The 23,951-nt window shown below is 47.6% G+C and overlaps 1 protein-coding gene across 16 annotated transcripts in view; it reads right to left on the minus strand.

Annotated features, from left to right (window-relative positions):
* The window catches only part of RYR1 (ryanodine receptor 1), a 210,868-nt gene that overhangs the window by 149,039 nt on the left and 37,878 nt on the right, over nt 1-23,951 (minus strand). For 8 of the 16 annotated variants that reach the window (XM_077932312.1, XM_077932310.1, XM_077932303.1 and 5 more), the window contains exons 2-14: nt 22,582-22,701; nt 20,669-20,773; nt 19,688-19,708; nt 13,447-13,521; nt 10,212-10,290; nt 8,800-8,912; nt 8,166-8,259; nt 7,143-7,239; nt 6,202-6,276; nt 4,478-4,634; nt 2,312-2,476; nt 1,807-1,928; nt 746-932 (exon numbers count right to left, since the gene is read on the minus strand). In XM_077932312.1, coding sequence (XP_077788438.1) covers nt 746-932; nt 1,807-1,928; nt 2,312-2,476; nt 4,478-4,634; nt 6,202-6,276; nt 7,143-7,239; nt 8,166-8,259; nt 8,800-8,912; nt 10,212-10,290; nt 13,447-13,521; nt 19,688-19,708; nt 20,669-20,773; nt 22,582-22,701 — 1,410 coding nt within the window. The remainder of the gene's footprint in view (nt 1-745; nt 933-1,806; nt 1,929-2,311; nt 2,477-4,477; nt 4,635-6,201; nt 6,277-7,142; nt 7,240-8,165; nt 8,260-8,799; nt 8,913-10,211; nt 10,291-13,446; nt 13,522-19,687; nt 19,709-20,668; nt 20,774-22,581; nt 22,702-23,951) is intronic. The other 8 variants (XM_077932316.1, XM_077932315.1, XM_077932313.1 and 5 more) reach the window with 3 other exon arrangements.

Raw genomic sequence — 23,951 nt, forward strand, 5'->3', positions numbered from 1 at the left:
AACCATAAGACGCACCTAGTTTTTGGAGGAGGAAAACAAGAAAAAAAATATTATGAATCCTAGAAGCCAGAACAGCAAGAGGGATGGCTGCGCAGCAAAAGCAGCGATCCCTCTTGCTGTTCTGGCTTCTGGGATAGCTGCGCAGCCTGCATTCGCTCCGTAAGACGCACACACATTTCCCCTTACTTTTTAGGAGGGAAAAAGTGAGTCTTATAGAGCAAAAAATACGGTAGTTGTTTATTGCCTTGACATCTGCTGGGAGGGCGTTCCACAGGGCAGGCGCCACCACCGAGAAGGCCCTCTGCCTGGTTCCCTGTAACCTCACTTCTCCCAGTGAGGGAACCGCCAGAAGGCCCTTGGCACTGGACCTCAGTGTCCGGGCTGAACGATGGGGGTGGAGACGCTCCTTCAGGTATACAGGACCGAGGCCATTTAGGGCTTTAAAGGTCAGCACCAACACTTTGAATTGTGCTCGGAAACGTACTGGGAGCCAATGAAGATCTTTCAGGACCGAAGTGCCCTCAGGACCTGGAGTGCTACCTTAGCAAGCCCCACAAGCCCCTGCTGTCTTCACCAGAGGTGGAGAAGCTGTGAGCCTCTCCAAATGCTGTTGCGACTACAGCTTCCATCATTGGCCATGCTGGCCGGGGCTGCTGGGTAACTGGGAATCCAACATATTGAGGGCACCGGTTTGGCGATGGTGTCAATCAGGCCACCTTCCTAGGCTGAGCCCCCGATTGCTCACCTCCTCCTGGAAGAGGTTCTGCCTGTTTTTGAGGGAACGGAGCTTAGTCTGCTTCTCCTCATGTTGCAGCTCTTCCTCGGGGTGCTGGAAATAGTTGATCAGGTCCTGCAAGCTGAGAATCATCCCATCAATGGGAAGAGTCACTGGGGTTCCTGACTTGACCTTTCCGCTCAGTGTGTCCAGGCCCCTGGGGAAGGAAGAAGAGGAGTTTGGATTTGATATCCCGCTTTATCACTCCCCTTCAGGAATCTCAAAGCAGCTAACATTCTCCTTTCCCTTCCTCCCCCACAACAAACACTCTGTGAGGTGAGTGAGGCTGAGAGACTTCAGAGAAGTGTGACTGGCCCAAGGTCACCCAGCAGCTGCATGTGGAGGAGAAGGGAAGCGAACCCGGTTCACCAGATTACGAGTCCACCGCTCTTAACCACTACACCACACTGGAACAGCCAGAGCTGAGATTAGCATTGGATATGGATGGCACAGAGAAGGAGGAATCACATCCCTAAGATGGCCGCAAGTTAATATATTTACTTTGTGGAATGCTCCCCTTAGCGCCATACCTCTTCAGCTTCGGGTCTTGAAACAGGGCAAGCTGCTAGACCTCATGGCCGCTTAATCAAAGAGAGGAACGGCGGGATAGAAATTCAATAAATAAACCCAGCACCGCAGCTCCTCCTGTTACCAGGCGCTGCTTCTCTTCTCACCAAACTGACCTCTCTCTCCCCTCCTATGAGAACAGCTGTCAACGTTTCCCTTTTTAAAAGGGAAATTCCCTTATTCCGAATAGGATTCCTTGCAAGAAAAGGGAAAAGTTGACAGCTATGCCTATGAGCAGTTCGGTTTCGCTTTGCATTGCGACGAATTACTCTTAGTCTTGCACACCTATTGGAATGCTTGCTAACATTCCGTGGCACCGCAATGGATCAGCCAATGGGGATGGCAGAGGGGAGCATGGAACCACAAAAAAGATGGCAGGCAGGCAGGTGACAGGCAGGCACAGAACACAACTCAAGCGGTCGATTTCTTGGTTTCCACGGGAACAGAATCTGCCCGGCACCTACTTGATGAACTGGTTGTAAAGGCCAGAAGTGCTGTAGATCATCCGGGCGGCTTGCGACTCCTCACGCTGGCAGCGGGTCAGGGAGAGAGCATCGTCCATGTGACCTTCCTGGTGCAAGATGGCCTGTAGGGTGAGCGAAGAAAGCAGGTATATATGGTGGACGCTCAGAGGATTCTCGAAGCAGAGATTATTGACAGGAGGACTTTACTCTCTGCGCCGCTATCTCAGCTGGCCAGCAGAGGGCGCTGTGCTGTGGTGCCACTGCCACAGATAGCCAGAGGGTGGTGCTGCAGCAACCAATCCAAAAGAGACCAGCTGACACGGGGAGCCAATCAGCTTCCACCTGGCCCTATAAAGCTGTGGACTCAGGCCGGGCTCTCCAGTCTGAGATGCTGTTTTAGATGCTGAATGGGCACTTTATAGACTCACCCTCCCCTGCGCGACTCCTTGGCTCAAGGCCACCAGCCCTGATAGAAAGCCAGGAAGGCCAGCCGGTTAAGCCTCACCTTTCTCTTGAGCAGCCCCAAGCGGAGAGCCTTGGCATCAGCCGCCGCGTACGTCACCCAGAGACCGCTGTCGACGTGCTGCACAAAACACATGGACTCTCCGTACTTGATCTCAGGGGCTCCCATCCCCTCCACGTCTCGCTTTGGAGCCACATCCAGCTTTTCCTAGAAGGGGGAGAACAGAGGGCGCCATGAGCTCAGAGGGACGGCAGGGCAGGGGCACACTGAGGCAATCTTTACATTCAGACATAACGTATTTTTCGCTCCATAAGACGCACTTTTTTCCTCCTAAAAAGTAAAGGGAAATGTCTGTGCGTCTTATGGAGTGAATGTGTGGTCCCTGGAGCCGAATTGCCCAGGGGCAGAAAGCAGATCATGCTTTTTTTCTTTAAAGAAGGAAGTGGGTATTGAAACAAAGCCGCTGATCGCTTGCCGATCAGGGAGAGAGATAAGGGACGCTAGAGATAAAGGAGGCTGCCTGGGAGGGGGAAGGTAAAGACAACAAACTTGCAAAGGGAAGAAAACAGGAAGACTAAAGCAATGAGGAGAGAAATTAGAAGAAAAGGAGGAGCAAAAAACTGCTCCAGCTAAGGAAAAGACACTAAGGCAAACAAGAGGGAAGGGAGTGTTGAAAGGAAGCAGCTGATCAGCAAGCGTTTGGGGAGTGAGATAAGGGACGCTAGCGATAAATGAGGCTGCCTGGGAGGGGGGAGGTAAAAGCCCATGGATCCTCAGGATTTTTGCATTGGGTCACCCCAAATTCACCATCAGATCACATGTCTGTGGTCACAGCATGAACCACAAAAATCATACATCCACTGTTTCGTTCAGAATATTTCAGAGCACGATTTCTGTTCTTATAGTGAAGCAAAGTTTTTAACCTGAAGCACTATTTCTGGCTTAGTGAAGTGTGTAACCTGAAGCGTATGTAACCTGAAGTGTATGTAACCCGAGGTACCACTGTATACAACACCCTATTTACCATACATCCATGTTTCCCCAGACATCTTGCAGATTCTGAGAAAATCCGCCCGAAATGAATGAATGTTCAGTTCTGCTGTTCAGTTGGACCTGATTATTCAGTTTTAGAATATCTTGCTGTTGCTAAAAGTGCTTGGCTGCTCTTACTTACAAGATTCTCTCCATTTCAATGCCACTTTCAACATTTAGTATTTTTAAATGGCTGTAACCCATCCAGGGACCTTACAGTGAAGGGCAGGTGAGAAAATGAATTAATAGTAGTAGTAGTAATAGTAGTCGATCACTCGTAGCCGATCACTTTGGCGATCACTAATAGCCGAGTAAGATTGTCTTCCATAAACACGGTTTTAACAGTCCATAAGTGACTGTGGAGGCCAATTCTGGATCCACACGTCCTTCCAGAGTGGGGACATTGGTAGTAAATAATAATAACCGAATAATAACCGAAAATCCACACGGGTGCCATTTTCAAACCCATTTCCTGGCTGTGTCCAGGAAAATCCAGACACACAGCAGTCCTATCTTATGTGTATTTCGCCTTGAGACAGTGGTTTAGAAGGATAAATCAATGATCATAACAACAATAGTCATAATAACTCTGTTTACCCTCGTTGGCCATTTGCCTCTGAATCCCAGCTGCTGTGGAATCACAAGTGGGGAAGCTCTATTGCGCTTAGGCTTCCCATTGGGGAATCTGGTTGGCCAGTGAGATAACAGGATATTGGAAAAGATGGGCCTTTGGTCCAGCACAGCTCTTCTTGGGTACTTATATTCTTAAAGGCAGAGCACCTTGCTGGAGGAGATTCTTGAGAGTCCCATGGACTGCAAGAAGATCAAACCTATCCATTCTGAAGGAAATCAGCCCTGAGTGCTCACGGGAAGGACAGATCCTGAAGCTGAGGCTCCAATACTTTGGCCACCTCATGAGAAGAGAAGACTCCCTGGAAAAGACCCTGATGTTGGGAAAGATGGAGGGCACAAGGAGAAGGGGACGACAGAGGACGAGATGGTGGGACAGTGTTCTCGAAGCTACCAGCATGAGTTGGACCAAACTGCGGGAGGCAGTGGAAGACAGGAGTGCCTGGCGTGCTGTGGTCCAGGGGGTCACGAAGAGTCGGACACAACTAAACAACAACAAAGGCTGCCCCGCTTCCGACGAGGGCAATAATGGGGGACTCCTCTCACCTTAGAAATCCGGAAGCAGAAAGCCGTGGCTTTGGTGTGAGCTTTCTCAGCGTCGACCACAACCAGCCCCTTCTCGTCGGTCTGCGCCAGGTAGCGGCCCGTGGTCACGTGGCGGACGCGGAAGGGCTGCCCCCACTTCATGTGGCTGCCGCTCCAGCTGTTGTGGTGGAAGAAATACTGTATGTTCCCTCTCAGGAAACTAGGACACACCAGGGGTAGCCAATGTGCTGCCCTTCAGATGCTGTTGGACTCCAACTCCCATCAGCCCCTGCAGCCAGCAAGGCCAATAGGTAGGGATGCCAGGAATTGAGGTCCAACAACATCAGGGGAAACAGCTCAGTGGCTGCCCCTGCAATACATAAACGACATTATAACGTAGTCCCACCATTTACTGGTGTGAACACATGGAAGAAGGATGGGTTGTGGCCAATTCCCCTCACAGGTAGTTCCTTTCCTCAGTCGTTTTTATTGTCGTTGGCCTTTATTGGCATGAGTTCAAACAACAAAATCATACAAAGTCATCCAAATACATTAGTAATCCAAACACATACAATATATAAAAAGACTAGATAGCCACCATTGAGTAAACCAGGCAACTTTAGATTTAGCTTTAAAAATCTGGGCTGAATACCCCGAAACAATACAGGTAGTTTCAGGAGTATCATCCCTCAACAAATACTGGATTACAGACTCTTTGTAAATTGATGTTTTAAGCTGTAAGGGAGTCACTAGGAGAAAGTGCTCCGTATGATCCTGGCTTCCATACAGGCAGGTCCTTCCCCTGGTTTAATTTCCCACATGTCTTCTGTTGGCTCCTCCACAGTCAATGGCCCCCATGGTTGGGCTTTGAACAATTCATTGGGTAGTGGCAGTCACAGTTTCCTGAGCAGCACCAGGGGACTGATCGGAGCAGCCATGTTAATTCTCCATACAATGCCTCAAAACAACACTACATTGAGGGCAAGGGATCATGGGAAATTAAAATGGCAGCTCCTAAACCCAGCTGTCCACTGGCATACTGGACTTTTTTCCTTTTTTTTTTTTTTGAGGGGAGCTGTTTTTGTTTTATTATGTATTTTATGTTTTCATTTTTTTTATTTTTCTGTTGTGAACTGCCCTGTGATCTTTGGATGAAGGGTGGCATTAAAATAAAATAAAATAAAATAAAATAAAATAAAATGGCAGTTGTGCCTAAGGGTGTAAGCACACTGATGCTATGACTGCTCAGATATCTGATAAGAAGGTCAGTAAGGGTAGAAAAAGGGTCAAAGACTATATTCCAGGTTGGGTCAACAAATAAAGCCATAGAGGTGGAAGGGTTGTATACCAATATGAGTGGCAGCCAGATTGTATTTTTCACTTTCAGGTAAGAAACAGAAGTGGTCATGAGGTGATGTCTCTTATTGTGGCGTTTCGTGGCATCCCACTCTACATAACAACCATGTAAGCTCTTGATTTTTAACCGAGTCCTTGGGTTACAAACATTTTCTGTATATATATATATATTTGTCAGGACACGTTTAAAAGGAACAGTCCTAAAATAACATTTCATACCTCGTTGGCTCAAAAGCCGGTGAAAACCGACTGTGAACCCTCGAAAACAACCCAGAATCCTTTGCGTTGTTCATGGCTTTTGAGGCAGACAAATCCACAAGGGAGCCTGCGCTCCTGGGACGGAAGCAACCCCAACAGAACTGCCATTATTTGTTATTATTATTTCATACCTGATGCGCAGAGGCTCCAGACGCCACAGTGAGCGAGCCTGGGAACAGACAGCTCCGCCTTCGTAGTTCACCACCCTGTGGAAAAGGAAGATGATCTGGGTAATTCTTCCACAAGAAGGATTCAAAACCAGCCAGTTCAATTACCAGACATGGAAATAATGCCTCTTATTTGCTACAGCTGCCTTCGCCAACCTGATGCTGTCCAGATGTTTCCAGCTGTGATTCCAATCTTACCCCAGCAAGAACAGCTGTAGCACACTGAGGCTGATGGGAATTGTAGTCCGGAGGACACCAACTTGCCGCTGCCTTCCTTGAATCCACCTGTGCTGGTCTTGCCATTATAGGGTATTGTTTTTACCCTTTCGGGGATGAAGGGCTGAGTAAGAACTCAGCCTGCTATCCCAACTATCCCAGCCTGGTTAGCCCCTAAAAACTCTGATACCCCATAATTGAATACAATATACTCACATAGAGACTACCTTAAAGGTAAAGGAACCCCTGACCATTAGGTCCAGTCATGGCCGACTCTGGGGTTGCGGCGCTCATCTCGCTTTACTGGCTGAGGGAGCCGGTGTACAGCTTCCGGGTCATGTGGCCAGCATGACTAAGCCACTTCTGGCAAACCAGAGCAGCGCACAGAAATGCCGTTTACCTTCCCACCGGAGTGGTACCTATTTATCTACTTGCACTTTGACGTGCTTTGAACTGCTAGGTTGGCAGGAGCAGGGACCCAGCAATGGGAGCTCACCCCGTTGCAGGGATTCGAACCGCCGACCTTCTGATCGGCAAGTCCTAGGCTCTGTGGTTTAACCCACAGCGCCACCCGCGTCCCCCCAGAGACTACCTTACACTGCGTTTAAAACCAGAATCGCCTTTCTTTTGCCCTCCTTGCTCTTTAAAGTGCCACCTTTATGCTGACAACCCCTGTACGGTATGCCCACCTGCGCTGCTCTTCATTCTGGTCCGTGGTGGAGATGGTGAGGCACTCGTCCATATGGCCGTGGAAGAGGCGCATAACATGGCCTCCGGTCACATATCCTGTGTGGACCACCCAAAAAATAGGGATTAGAGGGCGTGAGATCACAAGCAGAGTTCACATTGAAAATGCATAATATACATGCTCTTTGCTTGCATCAACTCAAGCCACATTCCCTCCATACATTTGAAGAGCTATGGTGCCACTTTAAACTGTTGTGGTTCCCGAAAATAATTCTGGGAGCTGTAGTTGGCTAAGAGCGCTGAGAGGTCTTAGGAGGCCCCTGTTCCTCTCCCAGAGCTACAATTCCCAGAGTTCTCTGTTAAACCAATCTGTGCTTATAGCTCTGTGAGGGGGGGATAAGGGTTTCCTAAGAGCTCTCAGTGAGGATAAACACAATACAGCTCCCATAATTCTCTGGGGGGAGCCATGTATTGTGTGAATGTGGCCTGAGTAAGTCTTACCATAGTCCTGTAACACAGGTAGGGACTGGATAAATCTTGTTCTCTCCGTTTCTCAATTTTCCAATGTTGTGCTTAGCTCCCCACATTTCCACATCAGTTTACAATTGATTTATTTTTCAAAAGCCCTCATGAAAATTCATCAGCATTCCAGTATGCAGTTTCTACTAATACGCATTCTTTTTGTAAGCAATCTTCCCTAACGTAACATAACTTTCTGTGTGCCGTTTGCACTAATATATGCAATTCCATTCGCATTTCCACCTCACGTGCACGTTTTCTGGGCTGGAAAACTACATCACAAAATTCGGGGCACCGTGAATTCCAAGGCGCAACTGTGCATTGTTCCAAAAGGTGTGAATTTGGTGGGTTTGTGTGAATGGCCTTGTCACCTCCATCCAAATGCAATAAGGAATGGGGTTCCTCGGTGGTCTGCCGTCTAGGCACTGACCAGACTGGGACCTGCTTAGCTTCAGCAAGGTGGATGCGTCATGTGACCTCAAACCACACCCCAAGGAATCAAATACCTTCCTCGCAGCCTGAGCAGATGGGGTTCATGTTCCAAAGCGTTTGCATGAAGGAGGCATCTGCCTGGAGCTCTCCACTGGCTGTAGACAGGTGCTGGAGGAGAACAAGGACATTGTAGAGACACAGAAGAGTAGAAGAAGCAAAGCGGGCGGGGAGTGAAATCAAGGGCTTAATAGTCCCCACGGATTCATGGAATCATAGAATTGTAGTGTTGGAAGTAATAATAATAATAATTTATTATTTATACCCCGCCCATCTGGTTGGGTTTCCCCAGCCACTCTGGGTGGCTTCCGACAAAACACTAAAAGTTTGGTAGTTATTTTTCTCTTTCACATCTGGTGGGAGGGCGTTCCACAGGACGGGTACCACTACCGAGAAGGCCCTCTGCCTGGTTCCCTGTAACTTGGCTTCTTGCAGCGAGGGAACCGCCAGAAGGCCCTCGGCGCTGGACCTCAGTGTCCAGGCAGAACGATGAAGGTGGAGACGCTCCTTCAGGTATCTGACCTTCTGATCGGCAAGCCCAAGAGGCTCAGTGGGTTAGAGAGGAGAGGAGGCAAGTCCTCCCACAGACAGACAGACAGACAGACAGACAGACAGACAGACACACACACACACACACACACACACACTCACCAGGTACCGCTCAGAGGAGACGCTGACAAGGATGAGGTCATCACCCACGCGCACCTTCTCCCCTTCCGATCGCTGCTTGGAGGCAGGATGGATGGTCCACCAACAGGCTTCCCCTAGCGGTGAGAGAGATTGTGGGTAGACGTCTACAAGAAACTAGCTATGTTCCTTTACTTGCTCTGGGGTCACATCAGACAGGCACCTACAGTATCGGCAGTGGGCTGCTTCAGATTCATCTGTTCACCTGAGTCAGTGGTTCCCAAAGTGGGCATTACTGCCCCCTGGGAGGTGGTGGCATTACCTAGGGGGATACTTAGAGGCAAGGGGGAGGCAGGGGGGGCACTGGAGGAGGTAATTACTATGAAAAGCTGTCATCCGTGGATCAAGTTCATCAATGAAACCAAATAGTTTTAACTGGATTTTGAATAAACATGCAATTAATTGTTACGGCTTTGAATTCGGTTGTGTTATTATCTACCTAAGCAGGTCATGCAAACTGCTATTCCGAATGTTTTTATAGTCTAGGGTAAGGGGCACAGGGAATGAGTTTTTGGGGAAAGGGTGGGGTGGCCAGAAAAAGTTTGGGAACCACTGACCTAGGTTTTCCCTGAGGGGGCGATCCAGCTATATTTTATGTAAAAAGGTAAAGGTAAAGGAGCCCTGACAGTTAAGTCCAGTCGCGAACGACTCTGGGGTTGCGGCGCTCATCTCGCTTTACTGGCTGAAGCAGATGACGTTTGTCCGCAGACAGTTTTTCTGGGTCATGTGGCCAGCATGACTAAGCTGCTTCTGGTGAAACCAGAGCAGCGCATAGAAATGCCGTTTACCTTCCTGCCGCAACGGTACCTATTTATCTACTTGCACTTTGACATGCTTTTGAACTCCTAGATGGGCAGGAGCAGGGACCGAGCAACGGGAGCTCACCCCGTCGCAGGGATTCGAACCATCGACCTTCTGATTGGCAAGCCCTAGGCTCTGTGGTTTAGACCACAGCGCCACCCGCATCCCTTTGCTGTATTAAGCTTATTTGCTGATTTGTACTTGTTTTATTGATGAAACTCATTGGGCAAAAGTGCAACATAAAATATGCAAATTGAGCAGCTTGCATAATTTATGTTTCACTTTGGCCCAATAACATTTCATTAAAGGCTCCTCAATTTGCATCATGTAGCCAGGTCACAGAATTATTCCACCCGCCCGCCCATCAGCGCCGAATTTCAATTGTCTGCCTTCAGATTCGTTTTGTTCTGTGTTTGCGCTGAGTGGGACTTTACCCCTCTGAGACTCAACACAGACCCGTTGCCGTTGAACGGTGCCTGGAATGTAGAATGAGCTAGGAATATTCCCCTCCTCTTCCCCGCTGCAAACAAAAACACCCGCAAGGTGGCAATTCCTTGGGGTGCAAAATCACATACCTGTTGCATCCTCCTGAAGGCCCACGTCAAAGGCAAGTTTATCCGTCAGGGAGCGGGATGTGGTTAGGCAGCTCAAATACTACAAATCAGGAAGGAAAGAAGATCAAGAAATGTTCTCTGAAGTTCTTAAGCTCAAGTTTGTGTGTGTGTGTGTGTGTGTGTGTGTGTGTGTAAGACTTTGGTTATAACATACAATTTGAGGACTGGGTAAGACTTTGGAAAGAAAACTTAAAATTTACAGCATGTATGACGTTTAAAGAAAATGTTATAAAAATGTTTTACAGATGGTATATAACACCGGTAAAACTAGCGAAAATGTATAAGATGCAATAAGTGTTGGAAATGTAAAGATAAAGAAGGTTCTTTTTACCATATGTGGTGGGAATGTAAGAAAGTGAAAGACTTCTGGGAAAAGATATATAATGAATTGAAGAAGATTTTAAAATATACATTTATAAAGAAACCAGAGGTCTTTCTGTTAGGAATACTAGGAAATGAGATAAAAAGAAAGGACTGTAAATTCTTTCAATATGCAGTGACAGCCGCAAGAGTGTTACTGGCCCAAAAATGGAAACAACAGGAAATACCGACAGTGGAAGACTGGAGAATGAAGCTGTTAGACTATGCGGAGTTGGACAAATTGACAGGGAAGATTAGATATTTAAGAGACCAAAAGTTCATCGAGGACTGGGGGAAATTTGTGGAATATCTGGAAAATAGAACTAACTTAGTTGGTCTTTAAGGTGCTACTGGAAGGAATTTTTTTTTATTTTTTTTGGAAAATATAAGTGAGGGACAGATAACGCTAGAGGGATTTAAAGAAGCACTGTGAAAAATTAAGAAGTATTGTCTAAAGGGAATAGAAAGAAAGATATAAATAATGTCAATATAAATCTAAGGAATGCGTAATTTAAATAATGACTATGGATGATTTACGGAAAAGCTGAAGAAAGTCCAGAAAAAGAAGAATTTGTGAAAAATTCGATGTGAAATTAATATGTGTTTTTGTTTTTGTTGTAAACCAATAAAAATTATTTTTTTAAAAAAGTGTGTGTGTGTGTGTTGGGGAGATCAGCCACCCTGGTTCCTGCACCTTAAATTGCAGCTTTAAAATGTAACTTTATAAATGCACGTAGATAGATGTGTGGCCATAATCTTTTGCACCAAAGGAAGTAGATAGATGATAGATAGATAGATAGATAGATAGATAGATAGATAGATAGATAATTTATTACGGTCGGAGACCAGCTTATAAAACACACTTGGGGGTACAATCCCAGAAGGAAAGCAAACATTTAAAACAATGTGCAACAATAAATTTATAAATGTGATAAGCATATAGACACTTAAAACTTTAAGATAAGCTACCACAGAGAGATCACCCAGAGTCACCCATGAAACCGAGTTTGGGGATTTTCTTAACGAACTAGTTTGGGTTGGGGGGTGGTCTGTGCCTACAGATCTGTACACAGAATCTGGCGATCGTCCAGGTCATCTTATGATCCTTGCCTAACAGGAAAAGGTCAAGTTTTTGCTTTTCCGGGAGGTCAGCGAGCCTCACCAGCAGGGAATCAATGGTCTCACTACGTGCCTCTTCATAAAAGGGACATCTAAAGAACAAGTGCTCTGGGCTTCCTATCTCCCCCAATGAACAGGCGCAAAGTCTCAGAGCATATGGGACTTTTTTAAAGGATCCTTCCAGAACCGGAGAGAGCAGAGCAGAGCTTCTGGCGAGTATAAAAGCCTTTCTTGCATTTAACCAAAAGAAGTACAGGCAACTCCCGACTCGTGGGCGATCAGCACATGTGTAGCAACCAGAAACGCAACCCCCGTATGAGTTGCCTGTAGTGCAGAGAGCATGGGCTGCTGAAAACAAGAGGTCACACCCAATGCAATGGGGAGCTGCTTGCTGCTGACCAACACAAGGCAAATATGGCCTTGTTGTATATTTTAATTAAGGATGCTCTAAGGTGATTGTAGCATCTTAAAAAGCAGAGACATCACCTTGCCAACAAAGGTCCGTATAGTTAAAGCTCTGGTTTTCCCAGTAGTGATGTATGGAAGTGAGAGCTGGACCATAAAGAAGGCTGATTGCCGAAGAATGGATGCTTTTTAATTATGGTGCTGGAGGAGACTCTTGAGGGGCCCAAGGACTGCAAGAAGATCAAACACATCCATTCTGAAGGAAATCAGCCCTGAGTGCTCACTGGAAGGACAGATCCTGAAGCTGAGGCTCCAATGCTTTGGCCACCTCAGGAGAAGAGAAGACTCCCTGGAAAAGACCCTGATGTTGGGAAAGATGGAGGGCACAAGGAGAAGGGGACGACAGAGGACGAGATGGTTGGACAGTGTTCTCGAAGCTACCAGCATGAGTTTGACCAAACTGCGGGAGGCAGTGGAAGACAGGAGTGCCTGGCGTGCTCTGGTCCAGGGGGTCACGAAGAGTCGGACACAACTAAATGACTAAACAACCACAAGCTGATTGTGTGTTTTAATTGTGGGTTGGTTCTACGGTTGTGAACAGCTTAGAAGTCATTTTGGCACATCATGACTGTATATTCATTAGTTAATTAATTAATAACAACCATAGCAATAACGAAGCGGGGATGGGGAACTGCACCCATCATTCCCTGATAATTAACTGGGGATTGATGGGAGTTGGAGTCCTACAAGATCTTCTCCTCGCTTCAAGCATGTAAGGTCACTTCAAGGAATAATTCCAGCAGTAAATCAGCAGTGGCAAGCGAATACACACTCGATTTCAAGGATGACCATTCAAGGCCCAGCTCTACACACACACGCACACACACACACACACACACACACACACACACACACAGCTCTCCTAGGAATGTTGACACAGAAGGAAATCACAGCCGGCACCACCCAACCCTGGGTGACCTCAGCTTCTTGACTTAGAACTTATATCTGTCCTCCAGAACGCGGCTCAGCCTTTTTGACGTTTGACACCTTCTTGGCCGAGAAATGTGCCCACCTCCTAAAACCCCTATCAGGATTCCTTGCGATTTCTGCGTCCCGGGAGGGGAACACATGACACACGCTTGAAAATAAATCTGCTTGGCTCAGGGACAGGGACGTGGAACACAAAATGGCTGAGGAGCAGCTGCGTCTTTCCTGCTCCACTGGCCTTTGGAGTCGGCCAACGCTGGACCGAGCTCTTGAGCTTTCCTGGTTTCTTCTTCAAGACACACAACTTTCCCCAATTCCTCCTTACCATGGCGCTGTGGGAATGCCGGAGAAGAATAGCGTGTCCGTACAGGAGTGTCCGATGTCCGCCACCTTGAGAAGACTGGGGTGGGGGTGAAAGGGCAAAAGAGAAAGCCAAGTCAGTCTGTGAACTGGACAATCCCACCCAGAGCACCCTCATCCCCAACCCATAGCAAATGCAAGTTGCTGACACCTTTCCTTAAGGCGGCCTTCACCAACCTGGGGCTTCCCAGGTGTTTTGGACTACAATTCCCATCAGCCCCAGCTGGCGCCCCAGGATGGCCAGAGATTCCTGAAGGGCCTACTGGGATGCACTCCAAAGTGGCTCACTGGGTCCCAGACACTGGCAAAACAGAAACCAAGAAATGGAAGTCTTGCCCAAGGCCTAACTCCTGAAAATGGCGTCGTGAAAACAACTCCCATTTCATCCAAGCAAACATGCTCCACGTCTCAGCTTTTACACCCAGATGGGTGGGGTATCAATATAATAATGATAACGATAATGATAATAATGATAATAATAATAATAATAATAATAACAACAACAACCAGTTGTGCAGTAATAATAATAATAATAATAATAATAATAATAATAATAATAATAATAATAATTTAAAAAAAAAACATAGAAAATGGCAAAAAGCAGGCCAAGAAAATTATGGAATGACCTGGAGAATGGGTGGACACAAAGGACCTGTTTGAACCAGGAATTTTACTGCACAACTATTATTATTATTATTATTATTATTATTATTATAACATAGAAGATGGCAAAAAGCAGACCAGGAAAATTATGGAATGACCTGGAGAATGGGTGGGCACAAAGGACCTGTTTGAGCCAGGAATTTTACTGCACAACTATTATTATTATTATTATTATTATTATTATTATTATTATTACATAGAAGATGGCAAAAAGCAGACCAGGAAAATTATGGAATGACCTGGAGAATGGGTGGACACAAAGGACCTGTTTGAACCAAGAATTTTACCACACAACTGCACTTGACGTGAGGTAAAATTCTCCTCAGCAGGGCAGTGCGACAATCAGCTTACCACACGGCTCTGTCTACACCACAGTAAAACACCGCTTCGTCCCCCACAATCTATCCCCACATGAAGAACCCGTTTTATCTCCTGAAGAGATTTCCGGCACTGAATAATTTCTTCAGAGCCATTTCTGCCAAAGGGACCCAGCACAGGGAACAAGGCAGAGTCGCATCCACTGTCCATAGGATTTGCTTATGGGCCTCAAAAGCGTCCAGCAAGGAACGGCTTCCTGGTTCTCTTGCACAGCCATACTTGCCAAGCCCAAAGGTGGTGGCTGCCATTTGCAAAAACTCTTCTCATTATATATATATATATATATATATATATATATATATATATATGCGCAGCTGAGCCAAGGAAAAGGCTTGCGTCCACCATACATGTGTTGACGCCACCGTTGCAAGACATTACATCGGTTCTGGCATTTCACTGGCATCTGTTTTTGTCGTGATTTAAAAACAATAGCCGTTCTTACTGCAGTTCATACCTATATATCTATATAGGGTTGCATCCCGTTAAGTTTTCTTTGGCGCAGACCCATTGAGCGGAATGAATCTAAAGTTAGCCATGGGCACCTACTTCAACAAGTCAGCTCTTAACATTGGATGCAGCCCATAGTCAATATATAATGGACCGCACCACCATAATATATACAGCCATCCCTTCTACAGGTTGCTTGCTGCTGTAAATATGGTAATAACGACATAGACCCCTTTGCTATGTTATTTATAGCCATAGTTGCCGTTGTATATATCTGCAGTATAAATGACCCTAGGTTCACAGGTCATATTATTATTGCACATATATTGTACACACACACACATATATATACGGTCATTATTGCATGACTCACATTGCTGCAATAAATATGGTCAGAGTGCATTTATACAGTGCTTTTTTCCTAAAAATAAATGTTATGGGGTACTCTCATTTTGACTCAAGAAAATCACCATTTTACTAGTTCAAATCGGGAAAAATAAATACAGGAAATGGACAAATGGACAAAGATTCACAAAATGTTTTGGGGTATGCGTACCCCCCCCCCCCCCAGAAAAAAGCACTGCATTTATTTGCTACCATCCGGGCAAAGTTCATATTGCAGCAGCACAAAAGGGCGTGAATAACTGGACCATGTTACTGCATTACGTTCGGGGTGGCACTGTGTGCCATGTTTCTGATGTCCACTGTGCATTAAAATCAGATGCACAATTTCTCTTGCAGAAGACAAGATTGACTCTTGGGTTTGTAAGAAGAGTGAATGCCATCAGTTTTAAGTCGTACTCAAATACAGTTAAAGCTTGGTTTTCCAGGGAAGGGCCTGTGATGCTCCGGTCTTGATTCCCCAAGCGCAAACTTCAAGATGCAGCAAAACGGGAAACTCTCAGAGGAGGGTCATTCACTGCACCCCATATATAGATGGACACACCAGGTGACAGCAACCGAGGACGGACCGTGCTGGTGTGTCTCTGCAACAGGTGTGGACTGAACCATTTCTTCACCCCGAATGAAGAGACACAGTCACGCATAGAATGATTTAAAGAGAGGCATGTCCATTCTTTCATCAATTTACTTCTTGCATAGATATGTAATCATGCACAATTTGGGAACAACTGCTGTGCGATCGTTACAGCAGGTCTGTATTGCTGTGGCACGGACTTTAACGACCTGGGCTTTAAAAACCATGTGATTACAGCACATGTAATGATTACTGAGCAGTTTTAATTACTGCAGCTCATGTGTCTATAGCGCTTCGTTTGAACTCTATACCCAACCCCAGGAGAGAGGGAGCCCAACTTCCTGTTAAATTTAGCTCAAAGCAGCAATACTGGGCGTTATCCCATTTTAACCCAATATATCAGGCAGGGAGCATGCCCCATGGTTTGGCACGACCCATGTAGGTGGCGCACAGCCAATGTCTCAGGGGTGTTACCCCATAATCCCCTGCAGAGGTCACATGATCACTGTCAGGGCAGTCTGCCTTCTGAGATCATGGGAACCTAGTTGCTGGTCGAAGAATGTTGCAACCCACTGTGGCGTCAGTCGCTGTTTCCTAAGCAGCACTCTCACCAGGGAGGGAGGGGCACAGCCAACATTTTGCGGAGCAAGGTTGGGGGCAAAGCATATAAGGCATCACAGGAGGGTGGGATGGAGAGTAGGCCCACTGCCCATCATGGCTCCATCTTGTCTTGTAAGATCAAACACAACAAGATCCCAGCAACTTGGTTCATCTCACAGTGCAAAACACCTCGGCCGCTTCCAGATTGTCGCTGTTTTGTGGGTGGGATTCAACTGCACGCCGGCAAAATTCAGGCCGCACGATTAAAGTGGATTTGGCACTCCTGTGCAACAAAGCCACTTCTAAAAGCAAATAAATAGCGAATCAGGGTTGGTTGGTTTGAGGTAAGGAAAGTGACAGGAAAACACAGCGAGAGGTGTAGGACAACCATTGCTTGATGTGATTAGGGAAACTGGTAAATGTGTCCGTTTTTGTTCCTCTTGGGTTCTCATTTTTCCAGTCCCAAGTTCACCGCTCCACATCTGGTTTTGAAACTGTTTTTAACGTCCACACAAAAATTCACCATAATTTAGTGTGGCTTTTCCTTAACACACACAATTTTGTAGGCAGTTTTGTCTAACTTGCACATTCGTTGGCAAAACTACTTCCCCTAGTATACAGTGAATTTTGGCATGCTATTTTCACCAATATATGTACGCTTTATGCACACTCTAGCATGGAGTATGCATTTTTGCACACATTACTTAAATCAGAGGTAGTCAACCTTTTTATACCTACCGCCCACTAATGCATCTTTCTTGATGGTAAAATTTCCTTACCGCCCACCAGTGCTCAATGGAAGGGGGATTCATCTTGTGCCAAAGAACCCCCTACTGCCCACCTAGAATCCTGAAACACCCACTAGTGGGCGGTTGGGACCAGGTTGACAAACCCTGACCTAAATAGAGAGCCACGTTGCAAAATTCAGAGAAGTGTGAATTTCCAAGGACACCTGTGTTTCATTTCAAACATTGTTTCAGGAAGTGTAAATTAAATAGGTCCACCTTCAAGGGAGAAGAGAATTCCACCCCATCCCCTAGACATGGCGCTCTCTAACCTCCCTCCAAACAGTTCAGAATAAACACCCAATAAACAGTGGATGCACAGAAATCAAGATGAGTGCTTGAAGGAAGAGGACAACTGGAAGCGAACCACACTAGTTTTGACATACTGTGCTCCATCACCAGCTTGCAACGTATGCCCCGGTGTGCAAGCCTCTCCCTGTTCACATGTAGGAACCATGCAATGAAGTGAGAAGAGGGGAAAGATGGAGGAGTTTGGGTTGAGGAAGGAGTAACCACAGCCAAGGATGGAGAAGTCTAGTGGAAGAGGAAGTGTGTTGGAGAGATGGATCAAGGGTTGAGGAGTTCGAAGGAGAGAGGGAAAGGGCAATTATTTAGAGGGAAAGGGGGTTCCACCTGGTTTCAATCATGGGAGAAAGACAAGAGACCCCCCCGCTTGCCTCTCATTAAGCTCCCGCCTAGAAGGACATTCCCAAAACTGAGCTATCCAACCTTGCGCAACACTACAGTGGTACCTCTGGTTGCGAACGAGATCCGTTCCGGAGGCCCGTCCGCAACATGAAAGGAACGCAACCCGCAGCGGCGGGTCTGCGCACACGTGGGTTGCAATTTGCAGCTTCTGCGCATGCGTATGACGTCATTTTGCGTGTCTGCGCATGCGCGAGTGGCAAAACCCGGAAGTAACCCTTTCCGGTACTTCCGGGTTGCCACGGGACGTAACCTGAAAGAACGTAACATGAAGCGGATGTAACATGAGGTATGACTGTGTAGACTTTAACAGGAACAGAATAAGTGCCTGCTAGATCAAGTCAATGGTCCACCTAGTCTAGCATCCTGTTCTCAACCAGATAAGTTTTTGGGGAAACCTGGAAGTCGGACCCCAAGCACAAAAGCCCTCTTCCCTTGTGTGGTTTCCAGCAACTGGTATTCAGAAGCAATGCTTGCCGCCATTGTTATGGAGGCAGAGCACTGCCATCAAGGCTAGCAAGCCATCAATAGCCCTCTCCTCCATGACTCTGGCCTAATCCTCTTTCAAAGCCATTTGAGTCAGTGGGAGCAAGTTCCATAGTTTAGCTAGGGAACGCCCCCCTCTTTGGACCGGAAATACAATACAGTTCCTTTGGAGGAGGAGAGAAGCTTGTTCATGCAAGGAGACGTCGCTTGCTGCTCAAACGCAGTGGTACCTGAGCTCTATCGAATGGGAGAGGGTGTAATATAGGAACACAGGGAGCTGCCTTCTACCGAGTCAGACCGACCTGGTTCAGTAGTGTCTACACTGAGTGGCAGCATCTCTCTGGGCTTTCGGGCAAGGACCTCCAGCCCTACCTGGAGACCCCGGGCCTTGAACTTGGCACCTTCTGCATGCAAAGCTCTACGGCTAATCTACAGCCTTTCTCCAGACAGCAGAATTCCATGGACTTTTGGGACTTGGTTTTGAAGCCCCTTGAAGTGGATTGTTCATGCAAGAAACCCTTTCTGGCCAGAGGCCTCCATCTTCATGCCTGACGAAAGGATTTACTGATCCCACTTCCGTGCCTTTCGCAGCAGCCTGACCCACAGAAATCAAGCAACGAATCCTTTTCCCCTTCACATGACAGCCATGTCGGGAAAAGCTTCGCCTCTTGAATTTCTGTACGACAAGGCTCTGGCTAGAGATAGAGGTTTGAGGCTAGTAAAAGAAGGTGCAAGCTGGCTCATCACCCACCCTAGTATCTGGGCATTGGTCCCATGGATAGAAATGGATAGAGGCATATCCATTTGCTTTTTAAGGTACCCATTTGCTTTGGGGAGCGGGAAGGAGAGCTGGGTGTTTGTTGCATGTGGTCAAAATGAGGAAGATTCTGGTCTTTGTCCTGGGAGCCCGATAGAGGGCTGCGACGTGGGATTTGTGGGACCCTGCAAGCCCAACCCCAGATCGCTTGGTTGTTCCTAAGTCCTGCCACACATATCTGCCTCTGGCTAAGCAAGGGGAGGTGGGAACCCCCCAGGAAGAGGAGAGGAGACGGGTGTGCGCACACAGCAAAACAAAGTCAGGGAGAAGAAGGCAGAGAAGGGGTTTAGAAAGGAAGGGGCATGGGTGGGTGAGTGGGTGGGATCACGGCAGCGAAGTCGGCACCTACCCACTTGTCCAAGTCAACACCCTAGAGGGTCAGCCAGCGGAATTGAGAAGCCAAAGGAAAGAAGAGGAAGAGAAGATAAACCACGCTTGATACGCAGACCACATGCCAAGGCGGGCACAGCACGACATGGTCGCCTCAGCTAGCATCACAGAGGCGACGCCACCCACCCGCTGCAACCACACATACCTGTTCCAGGTGTTCCCATTGCGGGCGGGGCTCAGGCCGGCTCTCACCCCATCCCCAAACACGCATGCAGGGGTCTTCTGAACCATGCCCACAGAGCACATAACCAGGTAATATTTGAGACCAGTTGGAGGCTGTTGTGGGGTGAACCGGGAGGCCTGGCACCTGGATGGCACCATAGTCCTGTTTAGGCCTCTTGCTCTGAGTTTTACCCATTGGGCAAGGGGGTGGGTGGGAAATGAGGGCACACGTAACAGCCCTTCTGTTGCATCGCTAGTGGCCTGGATACTGACACCCTTTGCATGTTGGGCTGAACTCCTGCATAGCTCTGCGGCACAGTCAGAATCCTAAAATGTGTGCGGAGTTTCTAGGACAAAGGCCCTCCCACCCAGGGAAACGCTCAGGTCCAATATGTATAGCATGGGTAAAGAAACTCAGGCCCCCGGGGAATCATACGTGGCCCTCCAGACCTCCCTACTTGGCCCCCGGGACTCTCTCCAAGCCACACACACCGCCAGTCTTGCTTTTCAGTCTTTCCCTGGGTGGGATGTGTCCTTATGACTCTTGCTTGGACAAGAGGGCGTGTGAGCACATTCAGAAGCTCCTTTACTGTACAGAGGCGGGGTTTACTTTCATTGCTCCACCCCCTTTTGCCTCTGGCCACGCCCACCCGCTGGCATGTGGTGGACCCTGGAAGGTGGCAATGTGGCTCTCAGGTTGGAAGAAAGTCCCTTGCCCCAACATTGATGGGGCCATGATGTCTTTGTGTGCTCACAAAGAAACGTTAGCCGTACTTACATCAGAACCCACCTCCACGGTGTTGGCTAGCATTTCCTGAAGCGCTCGTACGGACAAGGACTGCTCCAGGCTGAAGCAGCATATGGCCAGATCCGGGGGGACTTTCTGTGTGTGTAGAAAACACAGGTTTGCTTGGTTTTTTAAAAAAAACCTTGGGTGGGTAGTCTTCCCATATCACCATAATAAATTTATTATTTCGATCACAGACCAGTTCCAGCTCACATACAATATCAGGGAAGTCATAAAACACAATAGGGGTGCATTTAAATTTGCAGTTGGGTATAACAGGGACAATAGAGACATAACAGCAGTTAAAATATGTAAGTTAAATCTTAGTCACTAAAATGGTCATTTATGGCCTTAGTCATTGTGGTAGCACAGCTTGTTACCTAAGTTTTATGGCCGATGCACAGAATTTGGCCACCCTTAGCGTGATCTCTGAATCCTTGGTTCCCATATCAAGTTAGTGAATTTGGTGGGCACGTCAGAGACTGCAAAGCACACCCCACTTTAATGGCAGTGCAGAAGTAGAGTACCGTATTTTTCGCCCCATAGGGCGCACCGGCCCATAGGGCGCACCTAGGTTTTTTTTGGGGGGGGGAATAAAGAAAAAATATTATTTCCCCCCCAGGCGCGGGGCTGGGGCGGGGTAAGCCCAAGCTTCCCCCGACCCCATCCCCCAGAACAGGCTGCTATCCGCAAGCCTAGGGAGCCTGCGGGAAGTCGCGCCGGTCTCCCCAGGCTTGCGGATATCTGCCCGAAGGCTTCGGGATGCAGGCATCTCTCTTCAGGATGCAGGCAACCCCGCAAACCAGGTCGGGGAATAGCGGGTTGGCGGCGCTTCGCCTCCCCGCTGTCCCCCGAGCTTGTGGGGCTTCCCAATATCTGCAGGAAGGAAGCTGTGCAGCGCGCCCCAGGCTTCAGGATGCAGGCTGCTATCCGCAAGCCTTGGGAGCCCGACGGGAAGTCGCGCCAGGCTCCCAAGGCTTGCGGATAGCTTCCTGAAGCCTGGAGAGCGAGGGGGGTCCGTGCGCACTGACCCCTCTCGCTCTCCAGGCTTCAGCGAAAGCCTGCAATCACCCCATAGGACGCACACACATTTCCCCTTCATTATAGGGCAAAAAATACGGTACTTTACGGCTGGGGTAAACAGCTGCTATTGGAGAGCTGCAGAGAGACCAGGGACTTTGATGAGGTTGCCAGATTACTAGGCAGGTCTCATCCTCATAGCATCTCTCACAGGCCCTTCCAGTCTCCTCCCCCGCCTTATAATTTCCCCACCCTCATATCCCAGTGACCATGATTAACTGGAACCACGCAAACCCATGGACATCAGATTCTGGGGTGGCCTTCAAAGCACAAGAGTTTTGCGCCAAGGTTTTATTGTCTCTTGAAGTTTATTACCAGCCAGTGGATACGTTTGCACATAATGGTATGCCCCTAGTTCGTTCTGATCATGGTTTCTTCAACAAACCACCAATAATCAAACAGAAAAACAAGTGGCGGCTTGTTTCTCCAAAGTTTCTGCAAGCATCCGGAGTGGTTTAGCAAGGTTTAGCAAGGTTGCTGAGTTTGGACATGACTCCAGAGAACGGTGAAAAAAGCCATGGTTTATAAGCCTTCAACAGACCATGGCTTCACATCACGGTTTGTTGCTGGAAAACAATCCGTGGTTAATTATTTGTTATTTATTTCATTTACTAATCGGTTCCTGTGAGGTATTCTGAAGCCATTTGTTCGGACACTCAAACAAATCATACCAGGCCACTGTCATAAGGTCTGACATAACAATTTCCCTGACTCTGACGGCAACCACCAAACTCTGGTCAGATCATCTTATTGACTGTTCCAACCATGGGATAAACTAGTATAGATATTTCCTACCCAGCTGCCCTTTCCCCAGCAGAAGGTACCTGAGCGTTGGAGGTAGGTTCTAGGAAACACAGCCGGTTGCCGAAACCTTCTGCAGACAGACATAACTTCAGCTGTTCCTTCAAGATGGTGGCAGAGCACTGAAGAACGACCTCATCATCCTGAGGGAGAAAAGAAGAGCGTCTCAGAAATGCACACTCAGAAGGCTGAGATCCTGGGGATGCCAAGTCAGCAACAGAATATTCTCTATGCGGAAGGCATTCCTAAAAGACACCTAGCCATGATCGGAAACCTCAAAAGAAGATTCTGGACTCTCCAGGCCAAGTACAACAAAGTGGTTTTCTAATTATAGTTTCCCCAATTTTCACCCTGCATTCGATTTTCCAATTAAGAAAGTCTTCCTCTGTATCTATCTCCCACTCACCTGAAAACCACTCCCCATGCCTCGCTTTTATATTCTCTAGGATACACGCAACCAGATCCTTTAAAATTGCCTCATGTTATGGTTTTTTAATCGAGATCTACACAGAAGTAATATCCACTGAGGAGAAGCCCACTGATGATGATGTTCAATTGCTTGCAGAGTTTCACAGCCTCTGCACACTATGCACCTACTGAGAAAATGTGTGTACAGAAAGGAACCTATCTAAATGAACATATATATTTTTATCAAGTATTATTGTGAGACACAGGCACCTTTTCATGCGATTCTGGCAGAAGCATAAATTAGCCATTCGCAGAATTGCCTGCGGCGAGTTAAGAATTGCTTCCAGGAAACTACACCAGGAACTTTTCTGAAGGCTTCCACCGCACCCTCACTGCGAGAAGCCAAGTTACAGGGAACCAGGCAGAGGGCCTTCTTGGTAGTGGCACCCGCCCTGTGGAACGCCCTCCCATCAGATGTCAAAGAGAACAACTACCAGACTTTTAGAAGACATCTGAAGGCAGCCCTGTTTAGGGAAGCTTTTAATGTTTGATGCATTACTGTATTTTAATATTTTGTTGGAAGCCACCCAGAGTGGCTGGGGAAGCCCAGCCAGATGGGCAAGGTAAAGATTAAGGGACCCCTGACCACTAGGTCCGGTCGTGGCCGACTCTGGGGTTGCGGCACCCATCTCGCTTTATTGGCCGAGGGAGCCGGTGTACAGCTTCCAGGTCATGTGGCCAGCATGACTAAGCCGCTTCTGATGAACCAGAGCAGCGCACGGAAACGCCGTTTACCTTCCCGCCGGAGCGGTACCTATTTATCTACTTGCACTTTGACATGCTTTCGAACTGCTAGGTTGGCAGGAGCAGGGACCGAGCAACGGGAGCTCACCCCGTCGCAGGGATTCAAACCGCCGACCTTCTGATCAGCAAGTCCTAGGCTCTGTGGTTTAACCCACAGCGCCACCCACGTCCCTGTAGATGG

The sequence above is a fragment of the Podarcis muralis genome, chromosome 7 (assembly GCF_964188315.1).
Source record: "Podarcis muralis chromosome 7, rPodMur119.hap1.1, whole genome shotgun sequence".
Taxonomy (NCBI): domain Eukaryota; kingdom Metazoa; phylum Chordata; class Lepidosauria; order Squamata; family Lacertidae; genus Podarcis; species Podarcis muralis.